This window comes from Trachemys scripta, chromosome 8, assembly GCF_013100865.1.
Source record: "Trachemys scripta elegans isolate TJP31775 chromosome 8, CAS_Tse_1.0, whole genome shotgun sequence".
In the NCBI taxonomy this organism is placed as follows: Eukaryota; Metazoa; Chordata; order Testudines; family Emydidae; genus Trachemys; species Trachemys scripta.
In genome coordinates, this window is record NC_048305.1 from 29040276 (window position 1) to 29066634 (window position 26359).

Sequence of the window (26359 nt, forward strand, 5' to 3'; positions counted from 1 at the left end):
TTAGAGCATAAGCTTTCGTGGACTACAGGAAGAAGTGGGCTGTAGTCCACGAAAGCTTATGCTCTAATAAATTTGTTAGTCTCTAAGGTGCCACAAGTACTCCTGTTGTTTTTGCGGATACAGACTAACACGGCTGCTACTCTGAAACCTGTCATTATATTTCTCTACAGTACATCTCCTCTAGCAGGATGGGAGCCTAAGGTACTTGTAATACGGTGGCCATCATCTGAGCACCTCCTCATGGCCAAAGGTTGCTCTGTGACAACCTGCCTCTGTTTTCCCCATTTTCACTGGGCACCAAAGATCCACCTCATTTTCCTCTTGTACCAGGGGCTGATCTAAGTTCCTGCCTTCCCCCAGCATATGGGACACAGGAAGGCTTCTCCCCAGCTAAACAAGCACTCATTGCCATGCCCAGTCTCCTTTAAATAGGTTTATTTGTCCAAATATAAGCCCATAACAGACAAAACAGTTCCTCAGCTCACCCTTTCTCCGAGGGTATAATGGCCTCTCCTCCAAGGGTCTCTGGTAATCATGCTTTTTGCAGCTTCCCAGTCCCAGCCAGCTTCCCTTCTCAGCCAGTTCCCTTCTCACAGACAGATCTCATTCAGTCAGCTCTGCTCCCAGCCAGTTCCATTCCCCTCTGGGAACACTGGCCACAGGGCTACCTCCCTGACCATCTGGCCACTTGTTCCAGGATCTACCACTGGAGTAAGCTCCCTCAGTGGTTTCCTCTCCCCAGGCAATGCCAGTCCCAAACACTCCTCCTCTTCCTGCTGTCTGACAGGGCTTTATAGCCCCTGGTTTAGCACGGCCCCCTTTAATTGGCTCAGTTGGGCCCACCTGCTCTGACTTGGGGGCAGTCGGCCTGGTCTACTCACCTGGACTAACTACTCAGTGACAGTGTTTTAGACTGAATATATAAAAGGGAACTGATGGAAAGCAGAGGTGTGTGGGGGACAGACATTCCTTTTTATGGAGGATTTTGAGATTTCAAAATTTATTTTTCATTCCAAATCAGAGCAAAACCAGAAAACTTCAGAATTGTCCGTGAAGAATTATTTTAAAAAAATTGTTATGGGTCATTTGAAACATTATCTTTTGGAAAAACTAATGTTTCAATTTTGACTTGTTACCATTTTTGCATTATAATAAATATATAATATGATAAAAATAGAATTCAAGATGAAATGTCATTTCACAATGAGAAATTGAGACATTTCATTATGAAAATGTCAAAACAAGATGTTTGGACACCGTTGGGACCTTTTTTGCATTTTTTTTCTAAACAAAATTCTGGCAAAATTGACTTGATTTCACAAAGCATTTCAATTTTGACAGAACTGCATGTTCCAGTGGAATACTGTTCCATCAACATTTTCTCTGATCAGCTCTAAAAGAAAGCCTGACTCATGGAAAATGTATTTGATGATGTACTACACAGTATAATCCTCAGTTGGCTGAGGGTGGCCTAGGCAACCTAAACAGCATTTTCCCCATCTGTGACCCTTACAATTCTGTGTCTCACTTCAGCCACCATTGATATGCTGCATATGGGAACAGACAAAGCAGTTATTCCTGCAACAGGAACACCACATAAGCCTTTTGTCCTGTATGCAACTGGAACTACAGTACGGGGAAGTTTTGAGTAAAAGATAGCATAAACGCTTTAGTAGCAATTTTTTCATGATCGTAGCAACTAATTTCCAAAAAGCATTCTAGCATCTTTAATGCAGGTAAGTGGCCAGAGCCCCAGTGTTATGTTTCAGCTGAAAAACAACCCCTCTGTGCAGTGTAAAGTCCCTTAGACACACAGGACAACTGGAGAAACACTACCTCAGAGGCAAGAGTAACTTTTTCTAAATCACCATCATCAGCACTTCATGCGACTTCCCGGGTTCCCCTTGGAAGTCTCCTATTTGAGCAAGGTCTAGGCTGCACCCTGTTCACATAGGGAAATTGAAGCCCAAGATGTTAAGTTATAGAGGTTGTTCTCTTATGGGCACAAACATAAACTGACATAACCTCTCAGTTGTTCAATTGTTTCTTTAAAGCCTATTTGACTATGAGATTCTTCAGTATGAAAACATTTTGCATCTGGCTGTCAAGCAACAGATGCTCATTTTACAAATTAAAAAAGGGTGTGTGTGTGTTTGAAATGCCCCAAGGAAAATTAGTCTCTGGATAACACAAAGCAGATCAGGGGAATGCTCAAAACAGCTTTTAGAGAGAGTCCCATTACGAGAAAATAAGGAGGCCTGTTTTAGAGGAAACGATATGTCACCAATGAAACCAAATTAATTTCATGTCTGGCAAGGAGAATTATTTGTCATGTATGGCAGTTTCAGTAAAGAAGCCATTAGACTTCATTAGTGTAAAATAGACAAATGTAAGGTAAATTCATCTCATCTTGCTTTAAATGCAATTCGCTCTCCACTACCTGAATCCGTCTTTATTTGCCTCAGTGAGATGGCAGGTCCCTCCATTCTGGCATGGATTCTGAATGCAGGCATTAATGGGCATATTGCAGTCTCGACCCTATTGGGAAAAGTTCAAGAAAAATTCAGTTAGTAACACACAGAGCAGCTGGACTAATCTATCTTGTGTATTGGGCTTTGTTTTCATTTTCCCATTTGTATTGACACAAAGGATGTAGTCTTCAGAGCAATCACATCACCTAGCATTCTTTACTGAATGACAGACATTGCCTAAACCAGGCTTTTGGGAAGACAGGGCTACAATAATGGCTAGTATTGGTGAGTGTATTGGGCTACTGTTTGGTTTTGAAGTCTCTGGCTAGTTATTTTTTCACCTGCTGGTTTGGAGAAAGCTATTGGTTTTAACTTTATAGAATATACTTTATTCTTTAATATTAATTACACATTGAAATGAGCAAATAATTCCAATGAGAGGTACACCCAGAGCAGTGCAGAATCAGTATGCACCAGCAGCACTTACAAGTACTCAGTCAAGTGTTACGGCAGCACACAGAACTCAATACTAAGGATGGCCAAGCTTGAAGGTAAAAGCTTATATTTTCTGCTAGGAGGCCAAGCTGAAATTCTTCTACAAAATACAGTGAAATCTATTCAAAATAGCATCCTTACTAAGCAGCCTTGTGTTTTTAAGAGAACATCCACAAATATCTCCAAGTGCATCAACTACTATAATTCTGCCCCATCATTACTAGAAGACTACCTGTGTTAAGCAACTGATTTTTGTTGGTCCTTTGAGTGGCTGTTAAAGCAGGTTCCACTGGACTTGTATCCTGCTGGCTAAAGCTCAGTTTGCTATGGAGTTGATATATACATCACAGTGACTGGTCCTTTCCTTTGAGTTATTTCAGAACAGATTATAAGTTTAGGAAGTCTCTGGTCTGCCAAAGTCTGTGCAATCACAGGAAACTGAAGGGATCTGCCCAGTAGTCTTAGGAGATGATCCCTTAGCAGGGTCTCTCTCTCTATTTGATTTGCATCCCCAAAGTAATCCATTCAGTCAATTCTGCCAATAAATAACCACACTCTAAGATAAGAAAAATATCTCAAATTAAACTAAAAGGTTATTGAAGTAACATTTTTCATTTAAAATCATGGTTCACATCCTGTGTTACTATAATGATATTTTTGTGACTAATCTGTAATAATCTTTATAAGGCTGAAGCAGTCCCCTGAGTCAACAGGGGCAGAAGAAGTGGCTGCATGCAACATTGGAGAACCTAGCTTTCGCTTTAAAGTGTTCAGCGGCAGGTTTGATGATTTGCCTTCAGCTGGATTCAGGTTTGGTTAACTTCTTGCAGACCCATCTGCACTCAGAACAAGATGTATATATAGATATGCTGTCCCCAACTCCCTCTCTTAATTGTTACATCTTGCAGTGCTCAGTCAAAACATAGGCCCCAATCCTGCAACTGGGCCCCAGACAGGTGCAAGGGTCCACATCCATGAACCCAACTGCTGGATCAGGGCTGGAAAGGAAGCTTATCAGGGCTGTTTCAATGGCAGCTGAAGTGCCTATCATGCTATAAATACTATGTAAATACCAACAATCCAAAATCGTTGCAGGCTTGCTACCCTGGGATTGATGCAGTCTCATCAGTTTCAACTAGCTAGGAATTTTAGAAAACAACCAATAGTCATGAGGAGCTACAGAGAAATTGTTGAATATAGTTGATAGCTGCTTTTCCCTCACATTGCTCATGATGTATATTCCATCTAGGTGCTTATATGCTCCCCACCTCAGTTACCATAGATCTGAGTCCTGCAAATGTTAATGATCAACATAGTCTGAGATAGGGAAATATTCCCATTTTACAGATGGGAGAAACCAAGGCAGAGAGAGACTAAGCACCTTGCCAAGGTCACACAGAAGTCTGTGACAGAAATGGGAGTTGAAACCACAGTTCCTGACTGCAAATCCATTGGTTTAGCTACAAACCCCAGCATTAGGCAGAGGGGAGGGCTTGCATTTGTTGTGCTTGTTTGTTCTCTCTCCAGGCCAAAAGGAGAAAGGGAGAACATCCATCAGGATGCTCCGATTCTGAAGGTCAGGGAAGCAGAAGACCCAGGTCCAAAAAGCAGGAGCCAGACGTGATCAAATACTGGAATGACTGGGGACTAACAGAGCCCACTCATTCTTCTTAATTTGGGGAGTGGGCTTTGCTGGGGCTTTGCTCAGGAACTGGCACAGGTACCTTCTGCTTCACCGATACCCAAGCCTCTGCCAAACAACTTGGCATTCTCCATTTGAATCATTCACTGTAAAAGGTCTTGGGGAAGAGGGGACGATGTTGAAAGCGAAGAGGAAAGCTCATGCAGCTTTGGTTTTGGCACTGTGTGTTCCACAGCACTTACAGGATGCCATCTAATACACTGCCACCCGCTGCAGTGTTACCTCTGCTTTGTCCATCTGTATTGCAAACCCTACATGCTCGACATGTCATCCTAGTGAAGCTGGGATGATGCCATGCTTAATATTTCTCAAGTGATCAGCACAAATGTTTTCCCATATCCCTGGTAAATGGAGTATTTTGCAGATGATTCAGTACTGTAGGTATCCTTTCAAATTCACAGATACTCTGTGTTCTCTTGGCATCGAAGTCTGAAACCCTCTGTGAGCTAACTAAGCATAGCAACATGCAAAACAAAAAGCCCAGCATTTATTTTTCCAAAAGTTCTACACACACTCTCACAACAGCCTTTCAAATACCATGTGTAACAATATTCATATTACATTTCATGCAACTATGCACGTTTCCTTGGAAGTTACTGGTGACTGTTACTAAAGATCTGTGTTAAAATGAAAGCACACCCTTTAAAAGCATTTTCTAACCCCTCGTATCTGCACATGAAATCCTGATGATTCAGAGACCAGTTTTCACTTCTTCACTACATAAGCCTGTGTTATTGGGTTTTCAGGGCTTCAGTGGCCTCAGGCACTGTGGAAATTGAACAATGTTTTCTGCTGAATCAGACTTTTAATTATAACACTAATTTGCTGTGTGACACTAGGTAAAGAGAAACCTCTGCCTCAGTTTACCCATTTCCAAAAAGTGGGATAACACAACTTGCCTCTCTCTCTCTGATCTCATGAGTGTCAGCTGTCTGTTCATCACTCTGAGTTCTTTAGATAGAAGGTGCTATGCAAGTGAAATATTTTATCGTACACAAAAATGTGGAAAACAAAGAGTAAGCAGAGACTATTTAAAATATCAGCATTGAGTAAGCTACAACTGATCAGGCCACTTCACTTCTGAATGAGACAGACCATGCAGGGGTCTAATGTGCTTTAACTTCACAGCTAGAGTTAATGCGTCTTGACTTTCCTGAGTGTTCCTATATAGACGAGCCCTAAGACATGCTTAAAACATCTTTCAAATAAAGATTGCAAGTCTCTGGTCCCAATTTACAACAATACTGGCATATTTGTAAAGGATTAATTTCTTTAAATGTCAAGCACCAATCCTCAACTCAGTTCATTTACTCTTGAACTGAAGACAACTCTTTGACCTACATACCCTGAAAATTAATTGTCTGTTCTCAAAAAGGGAAAACATTGAACATTTGGTCCAAGACTAAGGGTGTGTGAATTAAGCTGGAACTGGAAAAGGAGGTGCAAGCTTTGCTTCCAAAGATCTGGGCCGTAGACAAAAACAACATGATTGTCTCAGTGATTCATGTTGCTAGATTGGAGGGTCTCCTTTTGACTGTAACTCTTATTTCTAGGGATTTGTAACTCTACTCTAAACATTTTGTTGTAGTCTGATGGTAAAGCAAAAGCATCAGCCTAGAGACATTTTCTGATGAGTTTTGCAAAACAACACTTGCCCACCACAAAAAAAAATATGCTTGGCCACTCCCAGAGAAAAGGGAAGGAACAACATGGATTTTGACATAAAGTTCCTACAAATGGCAAGGCAGAGTGCATACACGTCAGGACCACATTTGGATTTCACATGTACCCCTGTAAATCTGGAGTAAATCAACCAGCTCCAGCTTTAGTAGAGTTGCTCCAAATGAACATTCCTGTGAAAAAGCAGAATCTGGCCCACAGAAAACGTAAGTTCTTCTTTTAGTCCCAGCACTAATTTAAATAAACGGTACTGAACAGTGCTGTACATACAGGCTGTAGATCACAAGAATTGTATCAGATCTTGGACTCAATTACTAGCCCATACTTATTACATTTTCCAGGATCAAATACATCATAACAGCAAAAAGCCAAGAAGAATTGGCATAAACCAACGGAGAGTTGGGCAAATAGGGCAAAGAGAGGTTATGTGAATACATGTTTGATGAAAAAACACATTTGCTTTGATAATATTTTGACCATTTAAATTGGTTTGCTGTCATAATGTGGAAAGTGAATATTTGTTTGTGCAATGGTTTGTGACATACAAGTTCACCAAGCCATCTGATATTTTGGGTTTTTGTCCACCTACTTCTAAAAGGGTCAGCCAGTCACAGATAATCCTATTAGTTCATCATATCCCAGAAAGAGGGCTTCATCCTGCACTACTGAAATCACTGTGTTTGACCAATAACTTCAATGGGCGCAGCACCGAGCTCATAATGAAGAGACAAAGTTAAAGCAACTACTTCATGGACAACCCGTAGGCTGAAAAATGTTTGCATTAAGTGTGTAAACAATTAGAAATAACAGACAAAACCAGTCTGCTTTTGTACATAATACATGCACAAAAAGAAAGCCAAATTTTGTCACATCACTGTCTGTAAATTATTTCTCCAGCTCTACCATAAATAATAATACCACCTAACACTTTGCATCAGTAGATGTCAAAGCACTTTACATTATCATTATCAGGGCTGCCCGGGGGGGGGGAGGGGGGCAAGTGGGGCAATTTTCCCCGGGACCCCTGAATCCTCTGGGTGGCCCTGATCATTATCCCTATTTTACATATATCTGGAAACTAAGGCACAGAGCAACGATGTGATTTGTCCAAGGTCACCCTGCAGTCAATGGCAAAGCAGGGAACAGAACCCAGGACTCCACCCATTAGGCCACACTGACAGTCATAACCACTAAGTAGCCATATTTTTCAAGTGAGTTAAAAATAAATCAGGCACCTGCTGATACAGAGGCTATTATTTCATAATATGCTGGTAATAAATATTTAAGGAATCCATCTCATAGTACCTGTGTGTCATTAACTGGGCAGATACTGCAATAATATTTCCATCCAGATTCACTTGGTATTTTAAATTAACTTGATTTGCCTGTGCCCTTCACCCCATTGAGTTAGCACCAGGCAAATTTCTCAATTAAGTTTTAAAAGCACAAATATTCACGGAAAATGAATTTCAAGGTAACGTACACAGGAATTTGCAGAAATTGAATTTTGAATTTCCACCTGTGAGTATTGGCATCACAAGTGCTTGAGCACTAATTTAACCTGACAAATCACCACCAACATAAACAGATCAAATACTATCTACTCCAAAAAATCCTCATGTTTATGCCATGTAATTTTAAGAATTTACAAAAGTATCAAGTAGTTCTGGAAAAAAAGAGAGGAAACCAACCAGTTCACAGATATTCTCTGAGCAACAGACTAAATAGACTGGGTAAGTTATTTACTGAGAATTATTCATTTCTAATCAGTTTCCCCTTAAAGAAAGGAACATATCTGGCTCACAGATTAAAGGTACTAGAATCATTTTCCTACTCAGTTTTTTGGAGGAGGTTTGCAAGAAGAAGAACCTTGCATCATATCCTAAAAGCAGCAAAATTTAGGTATGGCGGTTTGATAGATCAACAGACGAACCACGAAATACTATAATTCCCTTATTTACCTCTCATAAGGCAACTCTTATTGCTGCAAAAGACCCAATTCTGCTCAGTTAAACTAGAATAAGAATGGAACAATTGCATCAACCTCATTGGAATGATTCTGTATTTATACCCCTATAGCAGAAATCAAAATGTGGTCTAAAGACTGTCACCCACTGAAAATGTGGGAAAACTAAAAGTTTTCATTGCAGGAGACTTGACATACCACTTATACATGACTCCAGAAAAACTCAAAGACATGCTAGCTAGCCACTATCTACCAAAAATGAAGTTACAAGACCTGTTGCTGACTTCTTATGTTATTCTAGAATGAAATATTATAATTATCCTTATAAAAGGATGAAAAACCCCTCCACCTCCAAATCGATCTGTGCTGTGTAACACTAATCACTGCTGAGTCATGCTGAGTTTAAAGGTTATTGAAATGTTACCAGATACAATATTTTTCAGGGTAGAGAAAACGATAAGACAGAAGGCATAAAATGATTATTCTGTGTAACTAGGAGAACCACTTTGTAATTAAGAGACATTTCCTGTAGCTGTAACATATGGTGACTCAATTCAATAAATGATCATTTTGTAAAAAACAACGGCAGACCTCAGACAACAGCAGTGACAGGGAGCCAAGAAGATTCTTATGCCTCCATGGAAAGAGACTAAAGAAACTCTGAGCACCTGGGTAGGCAAAAATCAGAACCACAAGGGGATGAGCAGGAGATTAAGCTGCTTTTCAGTAGCCACTGTCCTTTTTGGCCTCTGAATTGGAAGTGCAGTAGGCTGCACACCGGTAGAGACACAGAGGCCCACAGGGCAGTCACAGAGCTTTTTTTTTTCTGGCCGATGGGAGCCTTGTTCAGTGACTAACATGTCTTTGTATTGGCAGCTGATAAAAAAGTACTCTGAGAAAATGACTGCAGGAGAAAGAAAAAGGGTTTCCAAGCAAATACATAGAAACTGTTAAGTCTTCACCCTATGTTATTCCTATTACTAGATTTTGTTGAGGCAGTGCATGGGCAGAACATATGTCACAGTTTTCATATATTTAGTGCAGACACTACGCCAAAGCAAATTCAGTGACAGAATTTTGAAGTAAGACCTAGGAATGTTCCTTGATCGTTTTAAGTATCTGAACTCCTTAAATATAGCTAGTGCTTCCCGAGAGGTCAATACACCAAATCACTCAATTGCAAAAACACCATCTTGAAAACATACTCCACTGATACTCCAAAATACTTGGTGTTCACACCTCAACTGCTAGAAGAGGGCCTCATCCTCCCTGTTTGAACTAACCTCCTTATCTCTAGCCTGACTCACTCTTGCTTGCATATTTATACCTGCCTCTGGAAATTTCTACTACATGCATCCGGAGAAGTGGGTATTCACCCACGAAAGCTCATGCTCCTATACATCTGTTAGTCTATAAGGTGCCACAGGACTCTTTGCTGCTTTTACAAAATATCAGTGTAACATCCCACCACTATCACCACCACAAACAACCTCACAAATACCAATGCACACAACTTACTGGTGTTCTGAATAAAACCCAATAAACCCGCTTTACTGAACAAGAAAAGACTAAATAAGTTCTTTACTATACAAGAAACTTAAAGGGCTACTTTCCAGCAGCTAAACCAAAATGTAAACTATCTTTAAGCATTTATCTGTCCTGGGATGCGATCCTAAACTGAAATATCTACTGGGTTTAATAGTTTAGTTGTCCTGCTGTTGTGAAATTAAAAAAAGATGAAAATATCTCCCCCTTCCAAAATGTATTAGTGCATGACTCCATTCTTTAGTCATATCTAACTAATAGGGGAACCCCAAGTTTCTTAAGTATTCAGAACTGTACTGCTACCTGTGACATTACTGATGATTGTCCCAGTCTTGCAATCATTTTTGCGTGGATTAACGGCACTCTGCAAAGGCATAGCAACCTGCCCGCTTAGATCAGATTTCAGGGTCAGGATGTAAGTTGGTGTACATATAAGGAGGTAACTAGAACAAGGCAAAGTGATGTTTGTTTTTGCTTTATAAGAACCATCTCTGGTTTGATGGGGGAGAACGGAGAGGAAATAATCCATGCACCAATGAGTGGAAAAGACAAAAAAGCCCTTTAGAGAAAGGCAGGTTAATTTCAAACTTCTATAAAGGATATTCAAAAAGAAAACACACACAGATTAATGAAGTATACAACAGCTTCCCTTTAATAACTACAAGAGATAAACACAAGCTGTAAATACAAATTAAAAGAAGCAGGAAGAATTTTATACAGATGACTAAGAAAACATGAAGGGATGAAGTCAGCTATCCAACCAATGCACTTAATTATAAGTTTGGTAGAAAAAGACTATCATGAAGTTCTGTTTACAACTGTAACATTTCAAAGCCCTTCATTATAAAGGAAACCAACGTTTATATGTTGAGAATGTTAAGAAAAACCAAAACTTAATGAAGTGTGCTGTAAAACTAAAAACAAACCATTACAAAAACCCTATTATGCAAACTGCTACACAAATGAAATTGGGGGACAGCTACACAAAGGGAAATATGTGGATTGCTACATCCATATCTGGTGTAATGAACCTAAACCAGCTGCACATCTGTGTGAAGAAAGGATCTGGATCTCAACAAAATGATTACTGATGTTGCAGAAGTGGAGAATGAAACTAGCTTTGAAATATTTGATTCCTTTGATGGGAAAGATATGAAAAAGAAATCCAAAACCACAGCCTATTTACTGTACCATTCTCTCCCACTCACTTTTTACCACAGAAACCTCTTAAGACAAAGGATTCCATATCAAATCACATTGCCTTGGGAGGCAATATACATAGATCGCTGCATGAAGTTGAGGTCACTCAGATCTGTCTCCTTTTTGGCAAATCCAGATGATGCAGTTTCCTCGTTTATCCGGTACCTGGCCAACATAAGATGGCTAAGGCTCAATCGGGATAAAATGCAGATGATGCTAGCTGGCAGGGTTAGGTAATTAGAAGAAGTGTCAGGGTGCATGTCTGATCCATCTGTTGGTGGCATATATACAAATTATTTGACAAAGCAGGTATTTCGGACAATATTAAGGTACTTTTGAATCTGACTGCTCTTAGATAGCAAGTTAGAAGCAGAGACTCAGACTGATTTTGTTAATCTGTGTTTTGCAAATGAGCCTTGCCTATTCCTAGCCAATGAACACCTTGCACAGTCATTCATGCCTTTGCCACTGTGACACTGGCAGACCAGGTACCAGCTCATGCCAAGGCCCATAAGCCTCACTGAACACTAACAAATGCATAGCTGGAAACCAGTCTGGCTCACCTGTGTGTTAGCTTTGTTAAAACAGATGTTAAGTTGATAAGAATGTGTTTAGACTTGATGGAATGCTTGTAGGATGCGGCATGTATTGATCTCACTTATAACCTCTGTAGTCCATGGCATAAAGTTATATTGAGTGTTCGCATTGTAAATCTCTGTAACTGTGGAACACCAAACAGGAAAGAAGCATTAATTAGCATAAAGTTCTGGTCCTGTGGACAAGAAGCCTCATTGAAACCACATGAACCACTGTGAAACATCAAAGGACAAAAACTTTGTTTATTGCCCCCCCCCCCACCACACCCACCCATGAAGAGAAGATGGGTACCACACTTGATTCATCAGTTTGAACTCTGGGGGAATGGAACAAAAATGCCTGATGAGAAGAAACTGTATCACTATGCTGCTTGGAATTCGTCAAGGGCAATATTTCTAAGCATGAGCAAGGAATTCCCAAGTTGCTTGGTTTGGATTAGTCCTAAAGGACATATAGAACTTGCATATCATATCATTGCATATTACCTTTTGGAACCAAAGACTGGATCTCATTTGTGTGTGCATGTTTACCTGCTTTAACCGTAGAAATAACTCTCATTTCTTTTTCTTAGTTAATACATCTTCAGTTAGTACTATAGGATTGGCTACAAGCATTGTCTTTGGTTTGAGATCTGAGGTACATTTGACCTGGGGTAAGGAACTGGTCCTTTGGGACTGGGAGTAACCTGAATATTATGGTTGATTTTTGGTGTAAAGGACCATCTATCACAAATGCGGGCTTGCCTGGGTGACAAGACAGCTTGGAGTATCCAAGGGGACTGCCTGTGACTCCATGTTAAGGCTGTTATAGTGCTTTTAGGAGTTCACACTTGGTTGGTGAGGTCTAATTATAGAACACACCCAATTTGGGGTTTGTGCCCTCTTCCTTGACAGTCTGACCTGAGGTTGGCACTTATGTTTGTGAGCTACCTTAGACAGCTTGACAGCCACCTCCAGGTTACATTACTGCAAGTGATAATAAATTAACCACATTCCTTGGTAACCTGTGCCAATGGTTGATTACCCTCACTGTTAAAAAGTTGCATTATATGATTGTTAATAATCCAATAATCTAATTTAGTTAATGTGAGAAAAAGTTTCATTCATTTCTAATTTTGGTCAAAGTTTCAAATTTGGTTTGATCTCACCTGGACCAGTTCATTCATCCATTTTTGGGTGACACAGCAAGCTAACCTAAACCCTGCCCACTATTTTTCACACATGGTGAGAAATACTACTTGCTGAAAGCCACAGAAGGTGATTTCAGGAGAAGAGATCAGTTTAGACCTTCACAGCATTGACGAGTGTAGTAAAGATACAGAGCACTGTTACTGCCTACAAGACTGTATGCAGTAATCTTCTGCACCAGTTTGGCTTCAACTGGCATCTGATTAAACAATAATTGGACATGGCAGCAGCACTTTTTAGTGACTTCCTTGTCCTTATTAATAAATCCTATTTGTCAATTTATAGTAAATTAGGCCAACTCTGTTTCAGCCTCATTTTATTTTAATCAAAAAGATTTATGATCCTCCAGGTTATACTACACCTTCCATTATCTTTGTAGCTAGTAATCAAGATTATGTCTGTCAAAGTCAAGGGGCAAGGATTTGAGGTATTATTAAAAATATTCTGGCATTGGCACCATCAGTATGAAATTTGATTCTCGGTGGATGCTTGCGGTTTATTTGTTAATAATATACATTATTGTGTATTTCTTCTTGCCTTATGGAGCTCTGCTTACACAAGCATGCTGTGTTTCAATGCTTGTGTAAGCAGATGCTATAGATAAAGGACTTCCAGGCTTTCAATCAGCAGAAAGAAGAGGTGGAACAAGTCTACCACATGAAAAATCCACATCCTATACTAATGGACAGGAAGCAATCTCCATGAATCCGATGTTGGAACCTCTGGAATACGTCTACTAATGTAACTACTAAGAAGTAAACCAAAATCCTAATTTCAATTGAAAAGAAATCTTTGAAGTACCCTAAAATATCCTATTATAGATGTTTCCAGACTTATATCATTCAGACTACAGGAAAGATGACAAAGTAGGGCTTAATTAGAATTTCAGAATGATAATGCAAACAAACTGAAAAAAATAGAGGAAAATTTTCTCTTGTCTCTTTCCATTAATGTACTGATCTTAGGTGTTACTTGTAAAAAGCAGGTACAAAAACTTTTCAGGCAAGAATTTGATTTTCAAGAAGACAATGTCCCTTTAAAGTGTGACTTATTTCCTCCAAAAAAGTCTGTGACATCAGAGCATGCCACAACATCATGAAAGACCAAGTGTGACATGAGTGATGGCCATATGTAATGTTTGGGTACTGCCACATCCCGTGGCTGATGTGAGATGGATGGACACAGTTAAGTCAGTTGGGTTAAATGGTTTTAGAGAGAGTCAGTAACAATCAAAATCAATTAAAAGGACAATCACGTTTTATTCTCCTTTTAAAACCAACAATCATAGTAAACATTTAATATTAGAGCATTTTGTTCTGTGGAGGACACATAACCACTTGGCACATAGCATGACAAGAGCCAGTGTGGCACTTAACACTGGCTTATTCCAGTCACACAAATCAGGAGCCAAAATACTGATGTTTAGTTTTGTGGATTAAGCATTTCAGCATGTGAATAACCTGATCCCCCCCTTGCCAAAGCACTTAAGCACAGGTTTACCCCAGAGACTCTCAGAGGTATAAGGAGGAACAGACTCCAGATAGAACAGAGGAGGCAAGTCTTTCTGACCTCCACATGGCTCAGTGACTGAGACTGTGAGACCAACGGGCAAGGACTGATAGAATGCAAGAGGCTTTGATACAACTGTACCTATTGTGCATGGGCTTTGTCTAAATGAGCCGATCACCAGTTCTGAGGCAAGATATGGCATTGCACCCTTTCCGTTCTATAGGAGGTAATGCACTCTCACTTTCCAATGAAAAGTGTTTTCTCTACTGCCTTAGATTGCTTAGACCAATTTCATGCAAAACCATACCAAGGGAGGGGAAAACAAGGAATTAATCTCTGAGGAGAGGTAATGAGCTTAAATTCTGCTGAGGGTCTCAGGCAGAGAAAGACGAAGGCTAGAAGATATGGTGAAGTCAATGCCAGAGCTGTACAGGAAGGGTAAAAGAAAAGAGCCAATCATGAGAGGCTTTAATAATAAGGGGGACTGTCTGGTGTGACTGATGGCTTCAATTGGGTGGCTGGTCAGACTGAAAGAAAGATTAATAGTTAAATACGCACAGCCTGACTAAGCGGGGACATAAGAGTCTACAGATACCTGAAGGATGAGGACATCAAGGAGAGAGAGAAATTACTTAACATAATAAGAATGGGTATAACTAGGACTGAGAGGATGATATTACGAAAAGGAAATTCAATTTGACATTAAAATAAGCTTCTAAGAGTGAGATTTATTAGAGTGCGGAATGGGAAAAGAAAGGGGTGGGAGCTTCATCTCTTTGGACACTTAAATCTAGATAGATGAGTAAATGTACAATGGTGAACAATCCTGCATTGGCAGGGGACTGGAGGAGAAGTCTTCTTTATATCAATTCTCGGTTATAACACCAGCTGAGGCTCTGACTCTCTAATTTATTTAAAGTCACCTTTACTGTGGGGAAACATTTCTGCTGATCCCTTTCTCCTGATGCAGCACTGAACAATCAGAGTCAATGCCTCAGGTCACTCAACATCTGCTTTCTCACTGCCCTAGAGCAAATGGAAACATTTCCTCAGGCTTGGCTTCATTGTTAACAGCCCTCATTAGGCCAAAGCATAACACATCACTGTGCTTTTTACAGGACTCCTGATGAGTATGTGCCTGCCTCACCACCCTCAACCAGCAACTGTGGCCTGTAATCCTTGCTTAAGCCTTTCATTTGTATACTCTAGTGCAGGGGTAGGCAACCTATGGCGCACGTGCCGAAGGTGGCATGCAAGCTGATTTTCAGTGGCACTCACACTGCCCGGGTCCTGGCCACCAGTCCGGGGGGCTCTGCATTTTAATTTAATTTTAAATGAAGCTTCTTAAACATTTTAAAAACATTATTTACTTTACATACAACAATAGTTTAGTTATATATTATAGACTTATAGAAAGAGACCTTCTAAAAACGTTAAAATGTATGACTGGCACGCGAAACCTTAAATTAGAGTGAATAAATGAAGACGTGGCACACCACTTCTGAAAGGTTGCCGACCCCTGCTCTAGTGGATATAAATCCTCACTTTACCTAAACCTACTGTAGCAGGGGAAAAGGATCCCTACACAAATCAGCTAACCGATGCATAGTTATGTCTTGGGAAGCATGAATAAAACCTCCAAGTGTGAACAGGTGGGTGCTATGCTTTCTTCTTTCATAGTCTTCCTGTCTTGGAGGCATCAGATGAAATTATAACCCCTGCTGGTGCCAATGGTCTTTGCCTACAAAATACACACATACACAGGGGCTCTTATTTTAGAGGGCCACCCATTACTCCTCCCATATCTCTCAATCTCTCTGGCTCTCCACTTTATCTTGCAGAGAGCAGGAAGTACTCCTACATTCACTGATAATTATTCTAAGTACTGTACCTTCATCAGAAAAATCTCAAGGCTTCCAAGGATGGCATCACAGGATGGGAATCTAGTTCACTGAGACAGAATCTCCTAACAGCAGCAATATTTTGCTGCGCTGATTTTTTTCCACACTAATCAAACTTGGCAAGGGACTAGCATTCCACTATCTTTCCCCCCACCCTGATGCTGTTAATGGAAAGAGGCCCAGATAGGATAACATGTAAAGACCGAGACGTTTGAACTCTCCTTCATGTGTGGAAGAGTGCAGGCAAGATTTAAGAGTTCCTTCCAATTTCTCCTCTTCCTGGAATTCAGACTGAAGGATTTTTCTTGTACTGACTGATGTACGGGGGATTTATGCACATATGTTAATAGACCCAAAGAAATAAAAGAAAGGAGTAGTTTTCCCAAATGGCATAGTCTAAGAAATTAGAGCTGACATATAGTCTCGAATAGCTGCTTCGGAGGCTGGGGGGAGAGCAGCGTGGCCAGAAGTGGAGATATTCTGGCCTTGCCTCTTCCCTTCCGTCTCTGCTGGCTGTGCTGCCTATCCTTGCTCCCTCTGTTGGAGGGAAAGGCTGTGTCCCACCTCTCCCTCTCTATACCCGTTCATAAGCTGACCCCCCATCTCTGGTGCTTCCCTTTTTTACTAAAAAAATTCAGCCTATGAACGAGTATATATGGTAATTATAATTTAGCCATGACCTGTGTGCTGTCTATCATAGTGATTGTGTAAAAAACATACTCAATAGACTATGTGAATTAAAATCGTGCCATTATCTGCATAAATAGGAGTCCATACAGTCCACAAAATTCAGTATTCAAAGACGGAGAAAAGCCAGAAAGAAAGACTTCAGAATCTATTTTATAGTGATCCATCCTCAGACTAACAAACATCCTACAAGGGAAGGCACAGATATTTTTTAAATGATGGTATCTATGATGGGGAAGGGAGAAAGCAATCGATATGCTGGCCAAAACCTTGAGAGCTAAGGGTTACAGGTTCAGACACACGCACTGATCCTTGAAGCCTTGGGCATATGGGACCCCAGTAATGAGAGAGTGCTGAGAGAATGCGGAATCGGTCAACGCTATGCTCGGCTGATGCACCATCTCATGGAGTCAGATGCCATCGGGTGGTCGAAGGACATCTACATAGAACACATCACCGGACATCAGCAATACCAGGAGGGATGAGCTGGAGTGCCAATGAGAAGTGCAGTCAGGAAAGTAACTGAAATACTTTCCTCCTGGATTGTATTTTCTAAATGGACAACCAACCTAATTCTGAATTACTGAGGGACAATCTCCACTCATTGATATATTTTGCTTTCCACAACCAAATCTCTGTACAACTTTTCATGACTGATGTACCCGAGTATTCGGATTCTAATATCTAAACTCTATTGTTAAATCTAGTCACATAAATTTGGGTTATTGCTAATTACGTACTCTATGTATCATATGACTTTAAAAACAAACTTTGTATTTGTGGATAATCTAAGCACTATACCAAGATATACAGGCACTCTTTTCTCAACCTATGGATTATATAATTTTTTTAACATTAACTTTAATAAAATGTTTAGAAGACTCATGTCATTGTTTCAGTGGAAATTGTATAAAGTGAACTTCAATTAAACAGCTGCATGTTAGCTGACAATGACATCCTGAAGTTATTCCTGCTAGTCCCCATAGGTGGCACTCTTACACTATCCGCTGCTTAGACACCAATGCTCTTCAAAGGCAAGAATCCTGAAGGCAAGATTTCCTACAAGGCTTATCTGTAACAAACACATTCAGTACCCAATATGGGGAGAGAGCAGCAGCAGAGATAACTATCAGCACTTACTTTCCCCCATTTTAAAGCCGGCATATTTCTACCCTCATTAAATGGAACTGTCTGTCCCACAAGCCTGCCAGCTCAGATTTAGAGTGAACAATTCATGAGCTACCGCACTTTTAAGTTCAGCCTAAGATATGCAGTGTTATACACAAGAGACATTGCTAACAAATATGTACATGTATCAAAGGGGTAGCCGTGTTAATCTGCATCTGTAAAAGCAGCAAAGAGTCCAGTGGCACCTTATAGACTAACAGACATATTGGACCATGAGCTTTCGTGGGTGAATACCCTGTATCCGACGAAGTGGCTATTCGCCCACGAAAGCTCATGCTCCCCAATACGTCTGTTAGTCTATAAGGTGCCACAGGACTCTTTGCTGCTTTTACAAATATGTACATGTGCATTCCAGTGGGAAAAAAGACTTAAAAAGACACCAAATGTAGCATTCCTGGTGTAATTGTACCAAAGGGCCAGCTTTAAATATGGTAATACAAAGAAGATTACAAGCCTACTGCTTCCACTGCCATGCTATCTATAACAACTGGAAGAAACTCTTGATACCATAAGCTGATTGGTGATTGGTCACTTGAACTAAATTTTCTGCTGAGTGGCACTCTGTGATTTTGAATGGCCACCATGAATATTGAAACCCCAGATAATTTAACACCCCATTTCAGGGAACCCAGAGACACCATATACACTTCAGCTCAATTGAATGAGGTTATAAGGAAAATAAGGGTGGTTGGTGTTTTTTTCCTCCAGTGATATACTCCTCCACACAGGATTTTCTCCAAACTTACATCAAACAAGGAAAAACAAATGCTGTGAGGGAAGATTTAGGGTAATTTATCAAGATCTGGGAAATAGCTTCCAGATGGACAGAGCTGTTTGGTGCTGGCTGGTGAGAAGGAAGCAAGGTATTGTTATTGAATTAGCATGAATCTCTGGCGGAGAACAGCTTGGTAGAAATAGAGTGCTCCCTTCATATGGTTTACATTTGGACCTGTCAAATTTTACTTTTACTCAAAAACCCATGGTGAAGATGCAGGGTTCTTTTTTACTTATTAAATTTTCCCTAGTTCCCCCTGTACTAGTTACAAGTCAGTATTTTTAAGCTGTCTGCTTTGCTTTAAATGCCACACCTGGGTATGTTCTGTCTTTGCTATGCTTGGATGAGAGTTTGGTACTTGCAAGCTCAAAAGCGGTTCTGTATCAGACCAAGTTCACACAGTGAATGTCACCTGAGAATGTGAGCAAGAAAGAGAGAGAGAGAGACAGAAGAAAAGCTAAACTTTCTATAAGATTTTTAAAACAAGTCACCTCAAGAGCTTATCAAAATGGTTCTAAGTAAAGTTGATCCACTCTGAGGTCTAGTGTACACTACAGAAGGTTTGCTGGTATAGCTCTACATGGATAGTTATACTAGCCAACCCTCCTAGTGTAGCTGCAGCTTTTACCACCAAAACCCCCCCCTGCATCTACACAAGGGTTTTTGCCAACATAAGACATGTAAAAAAACTCACCCCCACCAACCAACATTATATTACTAATGAAAGTTTGTAGTATACACCTGGCCTGCCTCACACATAGCTACTCCACAACATATATCTTCTAGCATAACGCATACAAAATATGAATGCATAAATCTATATATTCTCCAGTGACCATGGATCAAAGTTATTTACTTTCATTGACATTATCTCAGCAGTCTCCTAGTCCTGCTTTCAATAATTCAGGGTTTGTTTGTTTTGTACATATCAAATTCAAAATGATCACCCTGACTCTTAGTGTTTTACTGACACAGGGAGACAAGATAGCCACAGATTTCCCTAAATTATATTAGTCAAACTTTTGTCATAAACTGCAGCTTCTGACTGATTTCAACACTCAAAGAAAGTCTCCAAAGTTATTTGTGTAAATAAGGAGCAATGGTTTTCTCCTAGATAAACTGGGTGATAGTAAATAAAACGTAAAAATAGTAAATATAAGTTATAGCTCTTTTTTGCAATAAGATTTTCCTGGTTCTACCTCTGATCTTGACTTTTCTATCCTTAGGTCTTCACTTACAGTGATTTGCAGAGTACAGAGACCCAACGCCCTGCCAGCATGGCATGGGCGGTGGGTATAATAGACCAGGGAAGACTTAACCTTCCTTGGCACTGCCGCTGACCTGCTGCCAGAGACCTGGGCCGCAATGGCCCCCACCTTGCCTGAGGCCCCCACCCCCTGCTGCTGCTGCCTGCCTGGTCTCCTCCACTCCACCCTCTCCCTCTGGAGGTCCCCGCTGCTCACCACGTCCCTCCTCCTCGGGGTTGGAGGAGTGAGGAGGGACGCAGAGAGCCAGCGGCCGGCTGGGTGCTGGGGCCAGCAGCTCGGGGTGGGGGGGCTTCAGGGGCGGGAGGGACTGGCACTGGGGCTGGCCTGGTGCCTGGGGGGCTGGCAGCAGTGGGGGGGTTTTCAGGGTGGGCCCGGGCCGGCACTGGCAGTGGGAGCTGTGGCTCGGCTGGGGGGAGAGCCATCAGGGCTGGGGGGCCCGATGGCTTGGCCTGGTGCTGGGGCTGGCCCGGTGCTGGCTGGGGGGAGGACAGCAACTCGGCTGGGGGGGGCTGTCAGGGGCAGGGGGCCAGCAGCTCAGCCTGGTGCTGGTGGCTTGGCCTGGTGCTGGGAGAGGTCTGGGGGGCCAGCAACTCAGCCCGGTGTGGCTGGGGCTAGTGGGCCGGGGCTCCTCCGGTCGCGGGGGGGTCCTCGAGGCGTCTTCTTTTATGGGGGGTGGTTTTTGGGGCTCCAGTGTGCGGGGGGGGGCAGGGCCATGGGTGGAAGAGGTGGGGCCGTGGGGCTAGCATCCCCAAAGTGGGGGTTCACCCGCCGCCCATGCACTGCGGGTATAAATAGCAGTGTAGATGGTGAGCCACTGCTAAGGGAAGTAAAGTAGATTGCCCTACATGTATGTAACATAGGGTATGTACCCTATGCTGCTCTCTACATACCCAAGCAATGCCTCCCACATCTATACTGCTATTTTTAGCAGTGTACTGTCCTCTGTCTCCCTGCTGCAGTGAAAGGCTCTGGCTGTGGGGAGGCAATGGGAAAAGGCTTCGCCAGCTCCCCACTACTGGCATATTTCCACTCTGCCTCCTCTCAGCTGAGCCTTTCACTGCCATGTGTAGCTTCACACACCAAAGAATATGGACGTAGACTGCCTTTCACTGCAGAATGTAGCTAACTGTACCTTACACACTGCTGCAAGTATAAATAAGGTCTTAGAGAGGCTCCAGTGAGATACCAATAGGAAAGATTGGTGTGAAGAGGCCTGTACTTTATGTTGTCCAAGGCAGCAAAAGTTCAACTCAGCTTGTTACATAAAATTGTTTGTGAAACTCAGCAAAAGCTGGTGACAAACAGACTGGTACAAACTGGATTATTTATGTGAAAAGAATTGTGATAAGGGATCTGCAAGGCTCCTGGTAGAGCTACGGCTTGATATGATGACAAGCTGAAAGAGTCTAGAAATGGGAGGAATCGTTTATAGCTGAAATCACCAAAATGTGTTTTGATTGGTTAATGTTAATAGGCTGAGGACCCTTCTTGGACATTGTGTACCTGGGAGTCATTCAGCAAGAGCAGGAGAACAGTTGGACTAGAAAGACAGAGAGTTTACCATCATGGCTCCCACCTCCACCACCTCCTGGGGACCCCCCAGATCCATTATGACACCACTGAGTCTTGACCATCCTGATCCTGAAAAGCATCCTGAACAGACTGGGCCAGAGAAAGGAAAACAATGACACCACCACCACCAGCAGCTTGCAGTAGGGCCTAAACAGCATCTAGAATATGAGCCTTGGGTTTTTGCTGTCACCCCCTCCATCATGTGTCCCATTCCTAGCTCTCTCTTTTTGCCTTCTGTGTAATGAGACAGCCAAAACTGCATCTTTGTACACTGCTGTGTACCAGTGAGGTAGCTAAAAGCAATGCCCTACATTGTCCAAAGTTGGAACAAGGGTGCCAGGCCTCACAGTGGCAGATAAGACTGTGTGTTGGGCCCACGTTTCTCCAGCAGCAAGGTGGCAAGTAAGAGTCACCACCAGAGACAGCAGCAGTATTTTCTATCTTTGCTGTTCTTTTCTGGTTTCTTGTTTGTGAGCGTATTTGTTTTATTTTATCTTCCAGGGAACAGGAGCAGACTTCAACAACAGCAGCAGCTCCAGACTATCTCAATTAATACCATCTCTAATACCATCTAAAAGACTGTCAAACAAGGGGTTTCCCTTATCAAAACTCTCTAAAGTGAAAGGGAAAGGAAACAAGGGAGATTGTTAAAAGGAAAGCTTTACTTAATACTTCACGTTTCAAATGCTTTAATTGTTTTCTGTTCTTTTTCTGTATCTTTAATAAAAAGGTTAAAAGATTTGTAATGGTGGTTGTTACAGTGGGAGTCACCAGGGATAACACAAAATCCCAGATCACACTGAACTGTTCAATGTTGTAAGCATGAACAATGATTTCATTAATATTTTATCCTTTGTGGGACAGACACAACAGGAGAAAGCCCATGATTGATGCAACCCACTTCTTAATCTAAAGGGGATGCCCCATTCTTTATACTTGACAGCCCAGTCCCTGAGATATATGAACATATGATTATTTGCATTATTTAATTTTATATTTTAAACACCATAACTACTTTACATGTCATGCTACCCTTGATAGTTCTATTAAGCTCCCAGTTATCTCAGTGGGAGCTGGGAACCTAGATGAAAGGCAGCATGTAGCCCTATCATTAACAGTGGAAGTTCTGCACCAGCATTGAGGAAATGGTATTGCTAAATGACTAGATTTTCCGGTACGCAGTACTGGTATTGATAGTAAAGTATTCTCTCTCTCTCTCTCTCTCTCTGATACTGCTACGTATTCTATTACTAAGGATAAGTGTACTTCACATCAATAGTATTTCACATTTTCAAATTACTATACAAACATTAACACTCACAACTGAGTTGAATTAGTGCTATTGGACCCAATCACCAGCTCTGTACAAAATGAGTATCAATTAGTGGTTACCATATAGGAACATCTCCTATATACACCTCTACCCCGATAGAACGCGACCCGAATAACAGGAATTCAGATACAACGCGGTAAAGCAGCGCACTCCGGTGGATCAAAGCAAGTTCGATATAACACGGTTTCACCTATAACGCAGTAAGATTTTTTGGCTCCCGAGGATAGCATTGTATCGAGGTAAAGGTGTATAAGCACACTTATACCAATGGTGGTACCTTACATCCACTTTTCCCAGATGTACATGACTACACAAGGTGCAAGACTGAAGAATTAGGCTCATTATCCCAATTTGAAAGAGGAAGACAGTTTACAAGACTTGGCCAAGGCCACACAGAGTTAGTGACAGAGTCAGGATCTAATTTAGACCTAACTTAGAGCCTCAGTCTTCTTCCCCCAGGCCTGGCTGCTTCTAGCATGGCTGTTTTGGTGCTGATGTTAAAAATGAAATCAACTTGCCCTTTTACATTCTCACCAGTATATAAAAAGTTTAAAGAAAAAATACACACATTACATGGAAAAAACATCTGTAGCTATGTGCAGTTAAAAGGCACACAACCTACTTGAGCAAGGGATGTTTGAGCTTACTTGCCTGTACAATTGCCCCCCTATTTATACAACATTAAGGAAGCCAGCAGAAAGCTGAGAATACTGTGTGACTTTTAAGGTAGTTCAAGTATAGTCATACCTTGAATCCGAATGGACAAGTGCATCGATAGAACTCCACTGGATCATTGTTGCATGTCCCATTGTTCTTACATGGACTGGAAAGGCAAGGATTACACTTGGACACAATACTGATATCTACCGGTCCTGCAAAAATAAAAGTGTAGAATACAAGTGGAAAATGTGGATTGCAAAATTCATTCTTAGTTAATGCACAACATATTTACCAGTACTGACACTGTGTGTTTTCTGCCCCCTGCAGTAACAATAGTATGTGCCACTGATAGCACTTCATATGATAATGTTTAATCACAAGGGATTAATTCAAATTTTAAATTCCTCAAGTGTTAGACAAATCTTAATGATATCTGGATTCTTGTCTAAAGAGAGAAACACCCAGCCTGCAAAAACGGACTGCACGTGTCATAAGATTGGTTTACTATCAAGATTTTTGGAAATTTCCACTTCAATCAATGCTGGAAATTCTGCAAGAGCAGCCTCTGACTACTAATATTTGGCATTTCTAGTTTGTGGATGAGACCAAAAGAGAAAGGGCAGATTCAGCAGCAAAAATTAAAAATGGGTACAAGACAGTTGCACAAAGATTTGTGAAGCTCAAGAAAGGTTCAATTAGAGGTTTAGGAGATGGTTCAATGTTTCACAATCCCTAGTTTTAATATGGTTTATTTTTTACTTAATTCCTTCCTGTTCTTATTGTAGAAAAAGCAATATGCAAAACATAGATATATCTGGGAAATGATGCAACTGTTATTGCCCTGGATAAGCACACCAATCCATATTTAAGCCATTTAATAAACTACATATTTGGAAACAACTATTTCCAAACAGGTAGGGGAGGGTGTGACCAAAAGTACTCCTGCACTCACACCTTACATACTATTATAATAATCTTTGTACAAAATATGCCTTTGTACAAAATATGCCTAGGCATCATTTGAAAATTAGTAATTCACTGGTCAATAATATCATGGTGAAATGTATGTAACAACATTACATGTTAAGTTATGAAGTCCCCCTGCATGAGGTTCATAGCACCTGTTTAAAACCACAGCCCTACCCAGGTAGAAGTATTCTGAACGAAGATTTACCTCAATTTACATATAAGTAGTGAACAGGGTCCTTGAGACAGCTGGGAGAGGAAATGGCAGTAGACAAAGCAAATTTGCATTTCAGCAAACAAAGATGAGGAGAAAGAACATGAAGCCTCCTTCACCTCCAGACTCCATGTCGCCTTCTTTACTGTTTGAATAAACTTTGCTTTGAGGGGTAACTCTCAGAAGAATCCACTTCAAAGACTATCCAATTGGACTATAAAAGAAAGGGGGCAAAAAACCCAAGCTATCTCTCACTCTCTCTTTTACTCAAGAAGACAAAGGAACCAGACCTTTGACTTTGGGGGTAGATCCTGATCTCAGAATTTGGTCAGCCATGTTGCTGGGAACCTGTGGTAAGAATTTTACCTTAAACTAAGACAAGCTTGTTATGTTCTAGCTACTAGAAAGTATTTTATCTTTATTTTCATTACCATTTCTGACTTTAATACCTGATACTTGAATTCACTTAAAATCCTATCTTCTTTTGTTAATAAACTTGTTTTATTCTTTAATCTAAACCAATCCCGTGCTGTGTTTAAACAGAACGCTTTGAAAACTCCAGTTAAAGTAGCTGACTGTTGAACATTAACTCTTTACAGGGATAATGAGTCTTTAATATCTAAAGTGTCCAGGAGAGGGCTGTACAGTGCAGAACACACATTTCGGGAGTATTCAGTATTGGGAGTGTGTTGAGGCCACCCTGCAGGTAGTAACCAAGGCTGGTGGGAAGCCAGAGTGTGACTGGAGTGTTGCTGACAGGCTGCTGGGGCCAAAGCTACTGGGCCAGGGCTGCAGCTACACACACACACTCAGGCTATGACCTGCATGCCCACAGGCCCTTTGTGATCAGCCCTTGTTGGGAGCTACAACATTAAAGCATTGTGAGGCACTGAAGGTTGCAAGGCAGGCGATGACACAACCCTCATTGGTCTGGATTGCACCCCAGAATGTGACAGATTGTTTGTGGGTCAGCAGGAACCTGAACACAGTCCATAAGAGTGGAATTTGGAGACTCAAGCTGAAAGCCCAGAGCCAGATGAAAATCGTTTTATCCTACGATGAATACCAGCCTCCAGCTACCACTGTAGTCCTCTGTGATTCCCCTGTACTCTGCACAGTCATCTGCCTGTATTGTCTGGCTTGCTTGCTCCTTGCAGATCCTAATTGCAGTAACTAGCTCCTGTTTGTGGAGGGAGGGAACTGCCTATGTGGGGAAAGGGAGTATCGATGCTGAGGCAGAAGAGCAAATGACTGGGTAGTGGAGGGTTTATTGCAAGGGTAAGGGAGGCAGGCAAGTGTAGGGAAATGGGGGTGGCAATAAAGCTTCATGTAAGCATATTGAAAATACATGGATCAAAATGGTCTTGTCAATCTTTCTTAAATGTACTGCTTTGTACACAAGAAACACGACACTTGGACATGAGAGAAAGACAGTACGTTGTT

General features: G+C 41.3%; 1 protein-coding gene across 2 annotated transcripts in view; it reads right to left on the reverse strand.

The window, feature by feature from the left end:
• Positions 1-26359, reverse strand: part of SLIT3 (slit guidance ligand 3) — a 780962-nt gene that overhangs the window by 91210 nt on the left and 663393 nt on the right. For both annotated transcript variants that reach the window (XM_034778698.1, XM_034778699.1), the window contains 2 exons: positions 23824-23948; positions 2441-2538 (listed from right to left, as the gene is read on the reverse strand). In XM_034778698.1, the coding sequence (XP_034634589.1) occupies positions 2441-2538; positions 23824-23948 (223 nt within the window). The remainder of the gene's footprint in view (positions 1-2440; positions 2539-23823; positions 23949-26359) is intronic.